This window comes from Salvelinus alpinus, chromosome 9 (genome assembly GCF_045679555.1).
Source record: "Salvelinus alpinus chromosome 9, SLU_Salpinus.1, whole genome shotgun sequence".
NCBI classification, from domain to species: Eukaryota; Metazoa; Chordata; class Actinopteri; order Salmoniformes; family Salmonidae; genus Salvelinus; species Salvelinus alpinus.
In genome coordinates this window covers 22387723-22406161 of record NC_092094.1, presented here as the reverse complement: position 1 = coordinate 22406161, position 18439 = coordinate 22387723, and the positions used below count along the sequence as shown (strand labels likewise).

Sequence of the window (18439 nt, the reverse complement as noted above, 5' to 3'; positions counted from 1 at the left end):
AAACAAGCACTCATTAAGATCAGGTGTGGCCAATTAGTGGGTGCGGCCAACACACCTGAACACGCTGAACAAGATAGAGGATAGAATTTTGTTGATGCTGAGAAAGGAATGTATGTTTTTAAATAACATTCTTAGAATGTTTTCTTGTGGGTTTTTTTATGGAAAGTTTTCTTAATGTTCTGAGAACATGACTTTAAATAGAACCATGAGGAAACCTGTAGAAAATGTTATGATGAATTACTGAAATTCTCACCTAAGAAACATGGTTCTCAGATAATCAGATAACATATGGTTCGCAAAATAATCATAGGAGAACCATGCTTTCACCAAACTTTAAGAAACCTTTAACATTATACATCAATTCTGTCCACTAGGATTCTCTCAGAGTCAATACTATTGATTGTTTATTTCCCCACATCAGCAATGACAAGATTTAGGTTTGGTTTGAAGACAATCCAAATTCGATAGGAGCGGAAATAAAATGATAGATGTTGAATTAGCACCAGGCTCAGTTACATAAATTATTCTAACCACAATGTCCTTGTCTGTAGGTTTTCATTTTGATATTGAAGGATTGTCGTTTGACTGACTTCAGCACAATTAGCCTAACTTAATCAAATAAACACAATTTGTTTATGTTAAATCGATTTATTTAGAAAATATTACATTTATAAACATAGCTTTATGATATTTTGACAAACATGATTTACAGTTGATGGTTACAGACTTAAGACAAAGCACTGACACCTTTTATAACACATATATTATAGTATATACAGTGTACCAACCAAAGGCCTCTGTCTGAAGTGTTCTGAAGTGTACATTTGAAATCAGGTTGCAATACAAAGTAGGATACAGGCTCTGATCTTCATGGTGTGGTTACCTGTGACATTTTAAGCCGTTTCCAGGCATCATTCAGAGCATTTTCGAAGATGCTTTGTCAGGCAAGCACTATAATTTTCATTTCACAAAAATCCCCTCCATCCCTTTAAGGTGAGCATAAATGGATGACCTGCATCGAGCCATTCTCAGAAAACATAACACCATTAGAGTGACTTGAGGCTAGAATTACTGTACTAAGCGCTGGCATCAGTGCAACGTCAGCAATTGATATTCTAGGAAATAAAACATGAATACATTGGACATAGACACATTGAATTTCCAGGAAAAAGAACATAGAAACAATATTATTTCCAGGATTAAAAACATAACATTCTAAGGTAAAGTATAAATATGGCCTTAAGTATACATGTAGCTTCCCCGGGTCATTGCTGTGAAAGAGAATATGTTGTCAGTCAATTTACCAGGTAAAATAAGGGTGAATAAATAAGAGCAGAGCCAGGAACTTTGAATGGAGCAGCACATAAACACGTACACTAAGAAGCTTTATCTAAGACAACTCAAAAACCTGAGATTCTCCTCGATACTGTCAGGTAACATACTGGACTGGCAGTTGAGTTGTCGGTTTTTGGAGTGTAATTTTCAAACCACATGCAAACTGTAAATGAAATGCATTAAATTCCCAACAATTTTGGGGGTAAATATCTTAAATTGCTAGGCATAAACAAAACATGCTTGGAGATATTAAATGCAATGAAGACACACACAGACAGAGTCATAATCATAGTCATAAAACGTTTCTGTGAAATAAAACGTTGTATCATTGGCTGCATTTACACAGGCAGCCCAATTCTGATTGTTTGCCCAATTATAGGCAAAAGAGCTGATCTGATTGGTCAAAAGACCAATTAGTGGTTAAAGAACAAAATTGGATTGCCTGTGTTCGAGTGAAGACACAGACAACATATCAGTTACACTATGGAGCTCTTGTAGCATTATATCCAACCACCTGCATGGTCACAGTTATACGAGAGTCTGAAAAGGCCTGGGCTCCACCAGACTATTAGACATGTTTCTCAGATCAGCCACAGAGTGGACCACCCTGTAGCCTAAAAGAGAGAGTGTATCATTGCACAAAGTCTGCAAAGTCCTCACTATATCAAACCCTAGTCTCAGCCTCCAGCTCTCTGCTGTGGCTTTGGAGTCTCTGGTGGTGGAGTACTTATAGTTCCACTCGGATGTAGGAGGCGCGCTGTTGTTGGTGTTATGTGCGATCCACGAGCGCACGCTTTCATCCATCTCCAACCCCACAAACCTGTAGATCTCCTGAGCCTTCTCCTTGGGGTTGAGGGCCAGGTCCTCGTAGCGCACCAAGAGGTAGCGTCCACGCAGCCACGCCGGCCTCTGCAGCATTGTCTCTGCTGAGTCTGCCATGTCCCTGCAGGTGCTGGTGATCTGAGCTAGGTCTACGTAGCGCGGCTGCCTGCCTGTAGCGTTCCAGATCTTCCAGGCATGAAACTGCTCAGAGAATGCCATCATGCGCGAGGCCAGGATGGCTCTGGGGTCGCGCACCAGGTGAACGATCCTTAGGTCTAGCCGAGGGTCCTCGGTCAGGGTGCGCAGGTCCCCCACCTCAGGGACACGCACTGTCTTGATGGCCACGTGGCCCCGTGAAAGACACGCGATGGAGGCCAGGGTGAGGTTCAGCGCCCCGCACTTCTTGGGGCACCAGGTCTCATCAGGCTGACTCCCAGAGGCTGAGGCCCCCTCACCACCCTCGGGGCACACAGGGGGGGAGCAGAGAGCTCGGCTAGAGCTCCGGCGGAAGAAGGACCCAGTGATGTGGTCCTGGGGCTCAGGGCGGATGTAGTTCTCCAGGAAGCGTAGGTCACAGGTGTAGAGGTTAAGGAGGAGGTCCCGGTAGGCCCCCAGCAGGGCCCGGCGGTCCAGGGCCCGACGCAGTCTGCCACTGGAGTTGGTGAAGGCCTGCTGGACGTGGTAGAGGGGCTCGAACGCGTAGAAGATGGCCGGATGCTGATTGAAGAGCTGACCGGTGAAGGAGGAGCCGCTGCGGGTGGTGGCGAACAGGAGGATGTGGCGCCGGGAGGCCATGGCCGATGTTTCCATGGGCAACGTGTTGTCCTCACACAGAGCTCTCCACCTGGAGTCTAGAAGGACAAGGGGACAAGGAGATGATATCTGTACCCATGTAATACACATAGCCTATTGTACTGTGATAGTTGCAATAACTACAATAGCTGCATATCTTTCTAGAATATGATACAGTTGATTAAGTATTTAAAAAGTCTATATACAACAGTATGGGTCTTAGTTGACTTATTTAGAGGGCAACTTCATGATTGTTCTTTATTTTACTACTTTATAAGTAACTGTTAATATTAATTGGTTGACTTTCATACAATTTCAGATAAAGACATTCTGCAACCAATCCTAAGCTCTTGGCACATGGACACGTGGAATGAAAGAAGTTTATAAAAGTAAAATAGAATCCGGTATCATCATCATAACAGAGGACTAAGAAAAACCAACTGAAGACTCTATCCAGCCAATTTGCTTAAATAATTCAGAAAGTAGGCTAAACATGCATGAGTAAGATGCTTGTCTGCCGATGTTTACCCAAGGACTGGTGAAATGTCTCTTCTCTAAATATAGAGCGGATTGCTAACGTGTAATTACTGCTGATGAGAAGTTGATTGCAAAGGGGTCGTTACTTTTATCTGGAGACGAGCTTGACGAAAGGCGTATACAGCCACCCCGCGAAAGCTGATTAATGAGGATAAACTGGAGGATAATTGTCAAATGAATAAAAATGAATCACAGATATTACATCTCTCTCATCCTCTCCTCAATGAAAAGGGGACTTCCCTTGGGTAAGTATTAGCTTACTATTTGCTCTCTCCCTCTGCTCCTCGAGAGTCACTGACTAATGACCCACGCAAACAAACTTTCTTCCCGTATGAATACCACATAAATGTTTTATGTGGGCAAAAATTCACAAAATCAAACTTGTGAACCCTGAATATATATACTCAATTAGGAGGTTTTTGAAATATATTATCAAGCAATTGTAAAATAAAATGTCTATGTATGCCCTCTACTGGTCGCATTTAAAGTGACTGCTGGCCATCAGTTGAGTCACAAGTTATTTCTACTGTCTAATCAGTGGCTGTCAGTGCCGTTTAAGATGAGGGAGGACGATTATTTTTTTCATGAGCATGGCCTTATTTCTATTACAGCATATTGGATGACTGTCATTCATATTCCATTCACCCAGTTCAATGTAACATTGATAGGTTTATGCTACTACATGATACAACAATTTTCCCTATACCCATCATGAGTTTGCTACAACCTAGCCTATGAATGAAAGTTACAACGTAGGTGCACACAGGTCGAGAGGAGAAAGATTTTAGGTGACAGACAGTGACACATGGACAGACAGTGACACATTCAATACCAAGTTACACACTCTTGCCTGTACCTAGCTGATCAGGAATATAATCTCTGAAACTGGAAACACTTAACTCCCTCACTAGCTTTAAGCACCAGCTGTCAGAGCAGCTCATAGATTACTGCACCTGTACATAGCCCATCTATAATTTAGCCCAAACAACTACCTCTTTACCTACTGTATTTATTTATTTATTTTGCTCCTTTGCACCCCATTATTTCTATCTCTACTTTACACTTTCTTCCACTGCAAACCAACCATTCCAGTGTTTTTTTTACTTGCTATATTGTATTTACTTCGCCACCATGGCCTTTTTTATATTTTTATTTATTTATATATATATTTTATATATTTTGTTTGCCTTCACCTCCTTTATCTCACCTCACTTGCTCACATTGTATATAGACTTATTTTTCACTGTATTATTGACTGTATGTTTGTTTTACTCCATGTGTAACTATGTGTTGTTGTATGTGTCGAACTGCTTTGCTTTATCTTGGCCAGGTCGCAATTGTAAATGAGAACGTGTTCTCAATTTGCCTACCTGGTTAAATAAAGGTGAAATAAATAAATAAATAAAATCATTAGTCCAGCAGTTGCAAACGAGAATTTCTATTGGACAAATTCAGGTATATTTATCCCCGTTTCGTTCTGTTTGCTTCCGTTTAAGAAACGTTTTTCAACAGAATCCTTTCACCTTTTCCCTTTGCTTGTGGACTTCAATGCACAGCACATCAGCTGTCTGTTGGCCAGGCAAAAAAGCCTTTCCAAGCCAAACCTTCATATCATAACCGCTACAGAGAGCCTACATTGTTGTCACCATATTAGCTAAAGCAACATCATAGTCAACATAGTTAATAGAATTAACGCGTTAGTAAACCCGCTACAATCGTGTAGTGCAGTATACAGCCTGTAAGCCGTTTAGTAGTTAAACCGGTGGGACCCGGTGGCAATAAATTAGTAAAGCCAAAAGCTTACCTTGACTTGGAAGAGTTCCAGTGTTGGATAGTCATAGCCAGCTAGCTAACATAGCATTCCTCTGTTTGAGCAGGGTGTTTGAGTAGGCTAAACTACAGTAGCTAGCTGCATTTGCTACCTAAATAAGTGAAAGTAAAAAAATATATCTCACTTGCTCCTCCTTCATTTTTGAATTAATTAATTTGTTCAAAACTGTTCACCTATTGTCTTTCTCTCACTTTGAGTCAACTACTCACCACATTTTATGCACTGCTGAGCTAGCTGTAGCTTATGCTTTCAGTTCTAGATTCAGTCTCTGATCCTTTGATTCGGTGGACAACATGTCAGTTCATGCTGTAAGAGCTCTGATAGGTTGGAGGATGTCCTCCGGAAGTTGTCATAATTACAGTGTAAGTGAGAACCATGATCCTCCTAGGTTTTGTATTGAAGTCAATGTACACAGAGGAGGACGGAAGCTAGCTAGCTGTCCTCCAACTACACCATGGTGCTACCCTACAAAGTTGTTGAGGCTCCTGTAGACCTTCGTTGCAAAACTGTGTGTTTTAATTAATTATTTGGTGGAATGTGAATATATTTTGTGTAGTTTTATCTATATAAAATATATTTTCTTAAATGAAATTCACTGTGGAGGATGGTTCTCCCCTTCCTCCTCTGAGGAGCCTCCACTAGTCTAGCTACATAATAGAGGCCTCAGTTTAAACCCTACCAGTTACTGAGCAAGACTAGAACACAGTCTCAATTAAAATTCTACTTTAATTAAAGAACAAAATACATACAGTCGAATGTATAGCTACTTCTGTTTGTTGCTCAGTCTTGTTATGTGCTTTGCAAATAGAGCCTTACCTTTGGGCTGTTGGCTCTCACAGCGGTAGACACACACTAAGTACATACAGTATAATGCAGGCTCCCATGTGTGCTCCCTAAGCCATATATACAGTCCAGCCACTTTGTGCTTGTTCTATATTAGTGGTTACATGCTTGGCAGAGATATGCCTAGACCTTTGGGCAGCTGGCTTTGGCAGTGGTAGACACACACAAAGTAGGCTAGAACATACAGCAGAATGTGTGCTCCCTAAGCCATATACTAGCATAGCCACTTTGTGCTTATTTTTCTGAGTTAGTGGGGACATGCTTGGCAGAGTTTTGACCCTACCTTTGGGGTGTGGGCTCTGGCAATGTAAGACTCCTCAGTAGACACACAAAGTAGATACACTGGAATGTATGCTCCCTAAGCCATGTAGAGTACAGCCAATTGTGCTTGTTGTTGTGCATTAGTGGTTTCATGCTTGAGTTTTCTCTTACCTTTGGGCTGTCGGTTTTGACAGTGGTAGACGCCACCGTGGCAGGGCCCGGACAGGGAGTCTCTCAGGGTGCGGATGGCTGTGTACTGGACCCCCAGAGAGGCACACACCAGCAGCAGCACTGTCTTCCAGGAACACTCCATCCTGCGTCCTCCTCCGGCCTTACATCCTTCACGCTGCAGCCACCAGGGGAAACACAGAGAGGTGACACTCCTCACACACTGTCCTCAGGGAGAACAAGAGCGATGCAGAAGAGCAGTCCTCTGGGATTTTAACTTTCTGCAGACATTCTGACCAGAGCAGGAAATAAAAAAATATTTTACGAGCAGCTTTTTTCCTTCTTCGTAACGTTGCAAAAATCAGAAACTTTATGTCAAAAAAGTATGCAGAAAATGTATCCATGCCTTTGTCACAGATTAAACTACTGCAATGCTCTACTATCCGGCTACCTGGGTAAGGCACTAACTAAACTTCAGCTAGTGCAAAATACGGCGGCTATAACCTTGACTAAACCCCAAAAAGTGTGATCATATTACTCCAGTGTTAGCTTCTCTACACTGGCCTCCTGTTAATGCTAAGGCTGATTTCAAGGTTTTACTGTTAACCTATAAAGAATTACATAGACTTGCTCCTATTTACAGTGCCTTCAGGAAGTATTCACACCCCTTGACTTTTTCCTCATTTTGTTGTGTTAACAAAAAAATGTTTGATTTTGAATCACTGGCTTACACACAATAACCCATAATGTCAAAGTGAATTATGTTTTTAGGAATTTTGACAAATTAATTCAAATCAAAAGCTGAAATGTCTTGAGGCAATAAGTATTCAACAAATTTGTTTACATTTAAAAAATAATCATTATCTAACCTTTATTTAACTAAGCAAGTCAGTTAAGAATAAATTCTTATTTACAATGACGGTCAAACCCGGACGGCGCTGGGCCAATTGTGCGCCGCACTATGGGACTCCCAATCACAGCCGGTTGTGAGACATTGTTATGGCTAGCCTAAATAAGATCAGGAGTGAAAATGTGCTTAGCAAGTCACACAATAAGTTGCATGGACTAAGTGTGCAATAATAGTGTTTAGCATGATTTTGGAATGACTGCCTCATCTCTGTACCCCACACATAAAATTATCTGTAAGATCCCTCAGTCGAGCTGTGAATATCAAACACAGATTAAACCACAAAGACCAGGGATGTTTTCCAATGCCTCGCAAAGAAGGGCACCTATTGGTTGATGGGTAAAAATAAAAAAGAAGACATTAAATATTCCTTTGAGCATGGTGAAGTTATCAATTACACTTTGGATGGTGTATCAATACACCCAGTCACTACAAAGACACAGGCATCCTTCCTAACTCAGTGGCCGGAGAGGAAGGAAATAGCTCAGGGATTTCACCATGAGGCCAATGGTGACTTTAAAACAGTTACAGTGTTCAATGGCTGCGATAAGAGAAAAATGTGTTTTTAAACAAATTAGAACGTAACTGAAAAGGAGATGAACCATTGAAATGAAACAAGGAGGGGGTGAACAGTGGTAAGTTCTTGACTTAAAAAAAAGAAGAATATAAATATATATACAGTGGGGAGAACAAGTATTTGATACACTGCCGATTTTGCAGGTTTTCCTACTTACAAAGCATGTAGAGGTCTGTAATTTTTTATCATAGGTACACTTCAACTGTGAGAGACGGAATCTAAAACAAAAATCCAGAAAATCACATTGTATGATTTTTAAGTAATTAATTCGCATTTTATTGCATGACATAAGTATTTGATACATCAGAAAAGCAGAACTTAATATTTGGTACAGAAACCTTTGTTTGCAATTACAGAGATCATACGTTTCCTGTAGTTCTTGACCAGGTTTGCACACACTGCAGCAGGGATTTTGGCCCACTCCTCCATACAGACCTTCTCCAGATCCTTCAGGTTTCGGGGCTGTCGCTGGGCAATACGGACTTTCAGCTCCCTCCAAAGATTTTCTATTGGGTTCAGGTCTGGAGACTGGCTAGGCCACTCCAGGACCTTGAGATGCTTCTTACGGAGCCACTCCTTAGTTGCCCTGGCTGTGTGTTTCGGGTCGTTGTCATGCTGGAAGACCCAGCCACGACCTATCTTCAATGCTCTTACTGAGGGATGGAGGTTGTTGGCCAAGATCTCGCGATGCATGGCCCCATCCATCCTCCCCTCAATACGGTGCAGTCATCCTGTCCCCTTTGCAGAAAAGCATCCCCAAAGAATGATGTTTCCACCTCCAAGCTTCACGGTTAGGATGGTGTTCTTGGGGTTGTACTAATCCTTCTTCTTCCTCCAAACACGGCGAGTGGAGTTTAGACCAAAAAGCTCTATTAATGTCTCATCAGACCACATGACCTTCTCCAATTCCTCCTCTGGATCATCCAGATGGTCATTGGCAAACTTCAGACGGGCCTGGACATGCGCTGGCTTGAGCAGGGGGACCTTGCGTGCGCTGCAGGATTTTAATCCATGACGGCGTAGTGTGTTACTAATGGTTTTCTTTGAGACTGTGGTCCCAGCTCTCTTCAGGTCATTAACCAGGTCCTGCCGTGTAGTTCTGGGCTGATCCCTCACCTTCCTCATGATCATTGATGCCCCACGAGGTGAGATCTTGCATGGAGCCCCAGACCGAGGGTGATTGACCGTCATCTTGAACTTCTTCCATTTTCTAATAATTGCGCCAACAGTTGTTGCCTTCTCACCAAACTGCTTACCTATTGTCCTGTAGCCCATCCCAGCCTTGTGCAGGTCTACAATTTTATCCCTGATGTCCTTACACAGCTCTCTGGTCTTGGCCATTGTGGAGAGGTTGGAGTCTGTTTGATTGAGTGGGTGGACAGGTGTCTTTTATACAGGTAACGAGTTCAAACAGGTGCAGTTAATACAGGTAATGAGTGGAGAACAGGAGGGCTTCTTAAAGAAAAACTAACAGGTCTGTGAGAGCCGGAATTCTTACTGGTTGGTAGGTGATCAAATACTTATGTCATGCAATAAAATGCAAATTAATTACTTAAAAATCATACAATGTGATTTTCTGGATTTTTGTTTTAAATTCCGTCTCTCACAGTTGAAGTGTACCTATGATAAAAATTACAGACCTCTACATGCTTTGTAAGTAGGAAAACCTGCAAAATCGGCAGTGTATCAAATACTTGTTCTCCCCACTGTATATATATGTAATGTAACTTGCAATGTATGATATTAATCCAGTTTAAACATAATAAATCAAATCAAATGTCACATGCCAAATACAACAATGAAATGCTTACTTACAAGCCCTTAACCAATGATGCAGTTTTAAGAAAATACCTAAAAAAAAAAGAAGTAAGAGATAAGAAAAACAAATAATTAAAGAGCAGCAGTAAATAACAATAGCTGGGCTATATACAGGGGGTACCAGTATAGAGTCAATGTGCGGGGGCACTGGTGTCGAGGTGTTTGAGATAATTATGGACACGCAGGTAGGGTTGTTAAAGTGGCTATGCATAGTTGGGGAGGTGCAAATAGTCTGGCTAGCCATTTGATTAGCTGTTCAGGAGTCGTATGGCTTGGGGGTAGAAGCTGTTTAGAAGCCTTTTGGACCTAAGCGCTCTGGTACCGCTTGCCGTGCAGTAGCAGAGAGAACAGTCTATGACTAGGGTGGCTGGAGTCTTTGACGAATTTTAGGGTCTTCCTCTGACTCCTCCTGGTATAGAGGTCCTGGACGGCAGGAAGCTTGGCCCCGGTGATGTACTGGGCCGTACACACTACCCTCCGTAGTGCCTTGCGGTTGGAGGCCGAGCAGTTGCCATACCAGGCAGTGATGCAACCCGTCAGGATGCTCTCGATGGTGCAGCTGTAAAATCTTTTGAGGATCTGAGGACCCATGCAGAGTCTTTTCAGTCTCCTGAGGGGGAATAGGTTTTGTCGTACCCTCTTTATGACTGTCTTGGTGTGCTTGAACCATGTTCGTTTGTTGATGGTGTGGACGCCAAGGAACTTGAAGCTCTCAACCTGCTCTAGTACAGCCCCGTCGATGAGAATAGGGGCGTGCTTGGTCCTCCTTTTCCTGTAGTCCACAATCATCTCCTTTGTCTTGATCACGTTGAGGGAGAAGTTGTTGTCCTTTCACCACATGGTCAGGTCTCTGACCTCCTCCCTATAGGCTGTCTCATCGTTGTCGGTGATCACGCCTACCACTGTTGTGTCATCAGCAAACTTAATGATGGTGTTGGAGTTGTGCCTGGCCATGCAGTCATGAGTGAACAGGGAGTACAGGAGCGGACTGAGCACACACCCCTGAGGGGCCCCCGTGTTGAGGATCAGTGTGGCGGATGTGTTGTTACCTACCCTTACCACCTGGGGACGGCCTGTCAGGAAGTCTAGGATCCAGTTGCAGAGGGATCTGTTTAGTCCCAGGGTCCTTAGCTTAGTGATGATCTTTGAGGGCACTATGGTGTTGAACGCTGAGCTGTAGTCAATGAATAGCATTCTCACATACAGTAGGTGTTCCTTTTGTCCAGGTGGGAAAGGGCAGTGTGGAGTGCAATAGAGATTGCATCATCTGTGGATCTGTTGGTGCGGTATGCAAATTGGAGTGGGTCTAGGGTTTCTGGGATAATGGTGTTTCAAAGCATTTCATGGCTACAGAAGTGAGTGGTACGGGTTGATGGTCATTTAGGCAGGTTACCTTAGTGTTCTTGGGCACAGGGACTATGGTGGTCTGCTTGAAACATGTTGGTATTACAGACTTGTGAATGTTGACCTGTTTAAAGGTCTTACTCACATCGGCTGCGGAGAGTGTGATCACACAGTCATCCGGAACAGTTGGTGCTCTCATGCATGTTTCAGTGTTACTTGCCTCGAAGCGAGCATAGAAGTTATTTAGTTCGTCTGGTAGGCTCGTGTCACTGGGCAGCTCTCGGCTGTGCTTCCCTTTGTAGTCTGTAATAGTTTGCAAGCCCTGCCACATCCGACGAGGATCGGAGCCGGTGTAGTACGATTAAAAATAGCCAAATTATTTTTTTCAATCAACAAAGAAATTACAATCAGTTGTTTGCATCATTTCTTGTTTTGTATCTCATGAAATAGAAAATAAGCAGATAAATGTGGTTTTAAAACTGATCTTGTTTCAAATAAAGAATTTATAAATAAGAGAAAACAGAGGATGGATCAACAACATTGTAGTTACTCTACAATACTAACCTAAATGACAGAGTGAAGAAAATAAGGAAGCCTGTACAGAATAAAAATATTCCAAAACATGCATCCTGTTTGCAATAAGGCACTAAAGTAAAACTGCAAAAAATGTAATGCCATAGAAAATAACTTTATTTCCTGAATACAAAGCGTTATGTTTGGGGAAAATCCAAAACAACACATCACTGAGTACCACTCTTCATATTTTCAAGCATGGTGGTGGCTGAATAATGTTATGGGTATGGTTGTAATCGGCAAGGAATTAGGAATTTTTGGGGATAAAATGAAACGGATAGGCAAAATCCTAGAGGAAAACCTGGTTCAGTCTGGTTTCCAACAGACACTGGGAGACAAATTTGTCACGAATCCCGCTTCCTGAGTCTGTTTTTGCCTGTGTTCTGTCCTGGAGTGTTTTTCCGGTGTCCTGGAACGCACCCTGTCTGGTTGCCGGGCGTAGTAGCTAGTTGGGAGATCTCTGATTACCCGCACCTGTATCCCATCAGCTATCTGCACACCTGGTCCTGATCATCACCCCTCCACTTCATAAGCTCTGACCTGACATCCATTCCCTGCCGGATCGTTAGCCATGAACAGTATGTTGTGCCAGCGTATCAGCCTCCAGTTTGTTAGAGTTTGTTTTGTTGTTTGGTACGTCTTGCTTGCCTTGAACTTACCTCCGTTTGTTCTGTCTACAGTCATTTACCCAGAACACTCACCCCATCCCTGCCTGGTCGTCGGTGGCTTCTGTTACTCCCTTGGATCTGCCTATTCACTCCCATCAACTCACCTCCGCTGCCCGCTCCGCCACCTGGATCTTTCTACCTCTACGTTTACACTTGTAAATAAATACTCACCTTCGTCCTACTCTCCTTGTCCTGGTCTGCTTCTGGGTTCTATTTTAGAAGACCGTGACACAAATTCACCTTTCAGCAGAACAATAACCTAAAACGCAAGGCCAAATATACACTGGAGTTGCTTACCAAGTAGACATTGAATGTTCCTGAGTAGGGTGGAGGCGGTCACGAAATTTTGTCCGCTGGTGATCATCAAGCAAATAACTGTTGGTCTCACGGTAATTGACCGTTAATTAACATAAACACATTTAGCATCTCCTGGCTTCCAGCCCACCGATGCAGACCTTTGGAACATCTACATTTTAAAAAGTCAAATAAATCCATGTCATATAGCCTACAACTTCACAATAAATCCATTATTTATTTTAGACTGGTCTAAAGAAGCATGATATGAAAAAATGTAGTCTATTTCAGAAGAACAGAATAGCATACTCTGAGTTGTCCTTTTGTTAGGTCCTGATCTGGCTATGCCAAATGGCTGTGGGTTACACTAGTTCATAGCAGACAAGATTTTCTTAGAATTCCGTGGCATTATTTTATATTCTGTTATAGTATGAAGAATACAATTGAACAAAGCTGAATAAAATAGAAAGGATATTTCCCCCAAACGATTTGAGGAAGTTTACACATGTGGCTATTCTGTGTTGAGCGGTTAACAAAGAAATAGGTACTCCTATATGCTTAATTTAGAGTTATTAATGTAACTTTAGTTGTTCTACAAATGTTGAACTCTATGTTTTGATTTTTAATACATTGTAAGGCTGCATGATGCAACAATAATTTAGTTTTTTTTAGTTGCTTGAAAAGCATGAGCTCTGCTTAGTTTTTTTGCACAGGCTGTACACACTTCGTCAGTCTCTCATTCACAATTTTAGAAGCACCTGATAATGCCACGAATTTCCCTGCAGCATCCCCTTTGTGTGACCACGATGCACCCTAAAAAAAATCCAGGCCATTTGCAGCCCTTCTCCCTAAATGCTGCTCGCTCTGAAGCACCTCTCATCTCACTCACACAGCTCTCCATCACGTGATCGGGTCTTTCTCACAGGCTACAAGTGAAGACTTGACCTATTCTATTCTGTGCAAGAAATAAATATTCCAAACATGGTCTGGGACAGTTGTGGGATGCGATAGATGCCAAATTAATACAACCACGCAATGAGGCTATTGAACAGATGAGAACATTTAGCTTAAAATGTTGATAAACTATTAGGCTATTTCTTCATATTATAAGCACAGCAATGCACACATGGCAGTTGGCTTTAAGCGTGAATGATCCATTAGTGGGAAAACACCATTATCAAAAGTGACCACAAATGTGATTATGCATGTAATGCTTTTATTATAAAGGCGCATTTTTATGGTGAAAATGATCTTCCCCAAACTTGAAACTCACACGCTGCTTATGTATGCCAGTTAGGCTCTACACCCCTTGTAAAGCGGATTAATGTGCTTAAATTTAAGAAGTTATTTGGCCCCTTTAGTTGTGATACAAACCTTATTAAAACATATAGGCCCTATGGGCTAGGCTACATGAGGTGTGCGACTATGATTGAAAAACTCGCAAAAAAAGGCTTTTTCTTATGGTAGACATCATTCACAAGTGATAACATATAATTCACAAGTGATAGGCTAATATTGTCACCAATCAGACTATTCTTGATTTAATCTTGTCTTTACATATACTAAATAATATGTGTGAACCATTTTTTTAAATTTAGAATGAACCATTATCATGCACCTGTATCGAAACAGGGGCAGCAGAAAAATAGCGAATGGAGGACACTTTTCCCCGGTGGTTTATTTTCATGCCAGCCAGGTAGGCTATACTCCTGTTGTAAATACAAGCAATGTGCTTAATATTAGGAAGGTTATATAAATATAGTAGGCCTAGCCTATAGAAACTGATCCTCCTCTTTTCAGTAGAGGCTTATCACTCTGTTTTCTCACGCAATTGCATACATAGCCTATTGAAATGGGCTCTCATGAAGTGTTTGATTAGATTTTCAAATACATTTGCATTGGTGTCAGAGTGATTGGAGGGACAATAGAGTGCTGAGTACCAGGCAGTTGGTAGGCTACTAATGACCATCAGTAGCATCAGAGCTTGGAGAAGCCTAATTACATGACCAAACGGTCACATGGAATTTGACTGCCTTCATGACTCGTGACCGCCGGTAATACGGTCACCGCAACAGCCCTATTCCTGAGTGGCGTAGTTAAAGTTTTAGCTTAAATCGGCTTGAAAAGCTATTTCAAGACTTGAAAATGGCTGTCTAGCAATAATCAACAACCAAATTGACAGAGCTTGCAGAATTTTTTAAAGAATAATATTGTGCAATCCAGGTGTGCAAAGCTCTTAAAGACTTACCCAAAATGACTCACAGCTGTAATCGCTGCCAAAGGGGATTCTAACATTGACTCAGTGGTGTGAACACTTAAGTAAATTAGATATTTCTGTTCTTAATTTACTATAAATTTGCCAACATTTCTAAAAACATATTTTAACTTTTTCATTATGGGGTATTGTGTGTAGATGGGTGAGAAAAAAAAGTATATTTAATCCTTTTGAATTCAGGCTGTAATAACAAAATATGCTTTTTCTGGTTTCCTGTGTGATCTTAGGTATGCTCTCTCTCTCCCCTCCCAGAGAACCTGAACCCTAAGACCATGCCCCAGGCCTGACGACTCCTGGCTGTCCCCGTCCCCAGTCCACCTGGTGGTGCTGCTACTCCAGTTTCTGCTGTTCTGCCTGTGGCTATGGAAACCTGACCTGTTCCCTGGAGGTGCTACCCAGACCTCTCTCTCTCTCTCTCTGCTCGGCTATGAAAAGCCAACTGACATTTACTCCTGAGGTGCTGACCTGTTGAACCCTCTATCACCACTGTGATTATTATTTGACCTATGAATGTTTAAACATCTTTGATTTGGCTTTAATGGCCATGTACTCTTATAATCTCCATCTGGCACAGCCAGAAGAGGACTGGCCAACCTTTGGGCCTCGTTTCTCTCTAGGTTTTTTCTTAGGTTCCTGCGTTTCTAGGAAGTTTTTCCTAGCCACCGTGCTTCTACATTTGCATTGCTTGCTCTTTGGGGTTTAAGGCTGGGTATCTGTATAGGCACTTTGTGACAACTGCTAATGTGAAAAGGGCTTTATAAATACATTTGATTGATAGATAGATAGCGGGGTTTTAGGGAAGCAGGTGAAAGAAGTGACAATGGACAATGCTGACAGCTAAAAGTATGAATACACCATTTTAAAAAATTGGTTAGGGCCCCCCTGAGTGGATCTTGCTTGCCAGAATCTCCCCCAACTCTCTCCTCTGCCAGGGGGGCAAGTCACATACAGTAGCTGACATGCAACAGCCACAGGCAGACCAGCTGAGAGAGAAGGGCGCACAGAGAGAGAAGCTCTACTGACCTGAGGCTACAGACTAACCCCGGTGATATGACAGAAGATGAATCTAGTCCTACATGTCTCCCTGTACCTCACAGAAAAGAGAAATGCAAACTGGCACTTTGAGATGTGGAAAGGTCAATTGTGGATCTTATCTTGTACATTTTGACTTACAGCACCTGTCTTTACACTGAATGCATAGACATGATTATTAAACAGGACATAAATGCCTCATGCAACATGCAAACTTATGCAGGTGTGTGCATTTACACACACACAATCACATAGGCTATATACAACCCACAGAGCATAATCAAGTAGTTAGAAAGACAATAGATAAACTACAAAGGAAATATCTAACATTTGATGGTGGTGGTGTTGTGGTGCTCATGAAAGTTTATAATCATCTCATGTAAAAAAATGGCAAGTGTTAATAAAATATTGAACATATAGGTGCATTTTAAACAAAATAGTGATATCTAAATGTTATTCAAATAAAACGTTATATATGTCTCCTCCATCAACTCAGAGCAACAGGGTGTAAGGCGTCGTGTACATGGTGCCAAGAAAATGCACAGTCAATGACATGTTCTCTAAGATATAAGATAAGAAATCACACAATAATGCAAACTATCGGTGGCGCGGCGCCAACATCCTCCAACATAACCGTAGCCTATATGTTGCACGGTTCGGTAACCTGTGCAGTCCAGGTAAGCCTAAACGTGAGTTCAAGTCCGTCGTAATTCATCACTGGCAGTTACTATATCTGATAATAATAACAGTGTAGATAATATACTAGTTCACAGTCACACAAATGTTGCCGTATGAACCAACACTAAATACAAAACAGCAATAAATAAATAAATGCATCTTACCATATAAACTCTGCCAAATCAGCTCGGTAAAGTCAAATTCATTGGTGGCACCCTTTTAGAGGAGCTCCGTAAGCATCTTCGTGTTCTCAACGGTTTGTCCAGTAGCGGAGTGGGATGAGCAGTGGGAACTGAGAGGACGAGCAGCGCCGGGTTGTGGAAACGCGCAAAGGAATTGAGCAGCAGAGAGCGCTTGAAGAGGCAAAGCAGTAAGCCTCCCCCGTGTCATTTTCAGCCCATAGCTGACTCAATAGTTGGTTTCTTTCGATGTCTTATATAATAGGCTTATAATAGGCTTTGAATCATCACACATTTTAGAATAACTGTAAAACTATACTAGATTTGGGAAAGCAGGTTCATATGGTAACCAAAACAACCTGCCCAGATAGCACATTTTGTTCCTTTGAAGTTGTAGGAACAAATGTTTTTGGTTTCACATTGATTGTGGGATCAAAGCCATAGGTTTCCTGACCGGTAAAATGTAACGTTTTTTAAATGTTCTGAGAAGAGATGTAAGAGTTTTCCCTGTTCGGGTAACATTTATTTTTAGGTTCTAGGGAGGTTCTGAGAACGTTTTACTCTGGTTCCTTGAAAGTTTTCCTGGGAGGTTTTATTGACATTGAGAATGGAAATCATAGGTTATTTGGAGGTTTTGAATAACTTCCTCAAAACTTTAACTGAATGTTTCAGTAAGACTTAATGACACTGCTAGGTAATTTTGCGTTCACTGTTTTAAACTCCAAGCACAGATAGAACACATGGAACTTAATTTCCTTAGGCATGCAACCACATCGGTGAGACTCAAACCTACAATCCTCTGTTTTCTGTCCATGGAATTAGTCCTCTGTGCCACCAGGATGGAGCTTTTTGCTACGCATACAAAGCTGGTCATTTTAGTCTATTCAAACAGACCCCATTTCAAAGGAAAACAAGCACTCATTAAGATCAGGTGTGGCCATCACACCTGAACACACTTAACAATATAGAGGATAGAGAGAGTTTTATTGATGCTGAGAACGGAATGTATATGTGTTTAAATAACATTCTTAGAATGTTTTCTTGTGGTTTTAATGGAAAGCTTTCTTAATGTTCTCGCAACAATTTGAGGACATTACTTTAAATAGAACAATGAGGAAACCAGTAGGAAACGTTATGCTGAAGTACTGAAATTCCCACAGAAGAACGTTGTTTCTTAACATTCTCGTAACAATTTGAGAACATGACTTTAAATAGAACCACGAGGAAACCTGTATAAAACCTTGTGCTGAAGTACTGAAAATCCCACAGAAGAATGTTGTTTCTTAACGTTCTCTGAACTATTTGAGAACATTCCCAATGTCAAACCAGTTGGACAACGTTCCTATAACATTACCAAAATTGAAATTAAATACAATCATGTTTGAATTTTTATGAAACCTTCTGTTAAAGTAATGAAATACCAAGAAAATACCCACTGGGCACAGACGTCAGCTCAACATCTAGTTTTGTATTACGTTTGGATGAGTTGTCAATTAACGTGAGTT

General features: G+C 41.6%; 1 protein-coding gene across 2 annotated transcripts; it reads right to left on the bottom strand.

Moving 5' to 3' along the window:
* Positions 1-628: 628 nt before the first annotated feature.
* Positions 629-17289, bottom strand: LOC139584498 (carbohydrate sulfotransferase 1-like). 2 transcript variants are annotated; one of them, XM_071416439.1, is made up of 3 exons: positions 16920-17289; positions 6593-6767; positions 629-3008 (listed from the first exon to the last, which is right to left on the bottom strand). In XM_071416439.1, exons 1-3 carry the CDS (start codon positions 16920-16922, stop codon positions 1864-1866), a joined length of 1323 nt encoding a protein of 440 aa, XP_071272540.1. In that variant the 5' UTR covers positions 16923-17289; the 3' UTR covers positions 629-1863. The 2 variants fall into 2 exon arrangements, with proteins under 2 accessions (XP_071272540.1, XP_071272539.1); XM_071416438.1 differs by having other exon boundaries at positions 6593-6881; positions 16920-17227.
* Positions 17290-18439: the final 1150 nt, after the last annotated feature.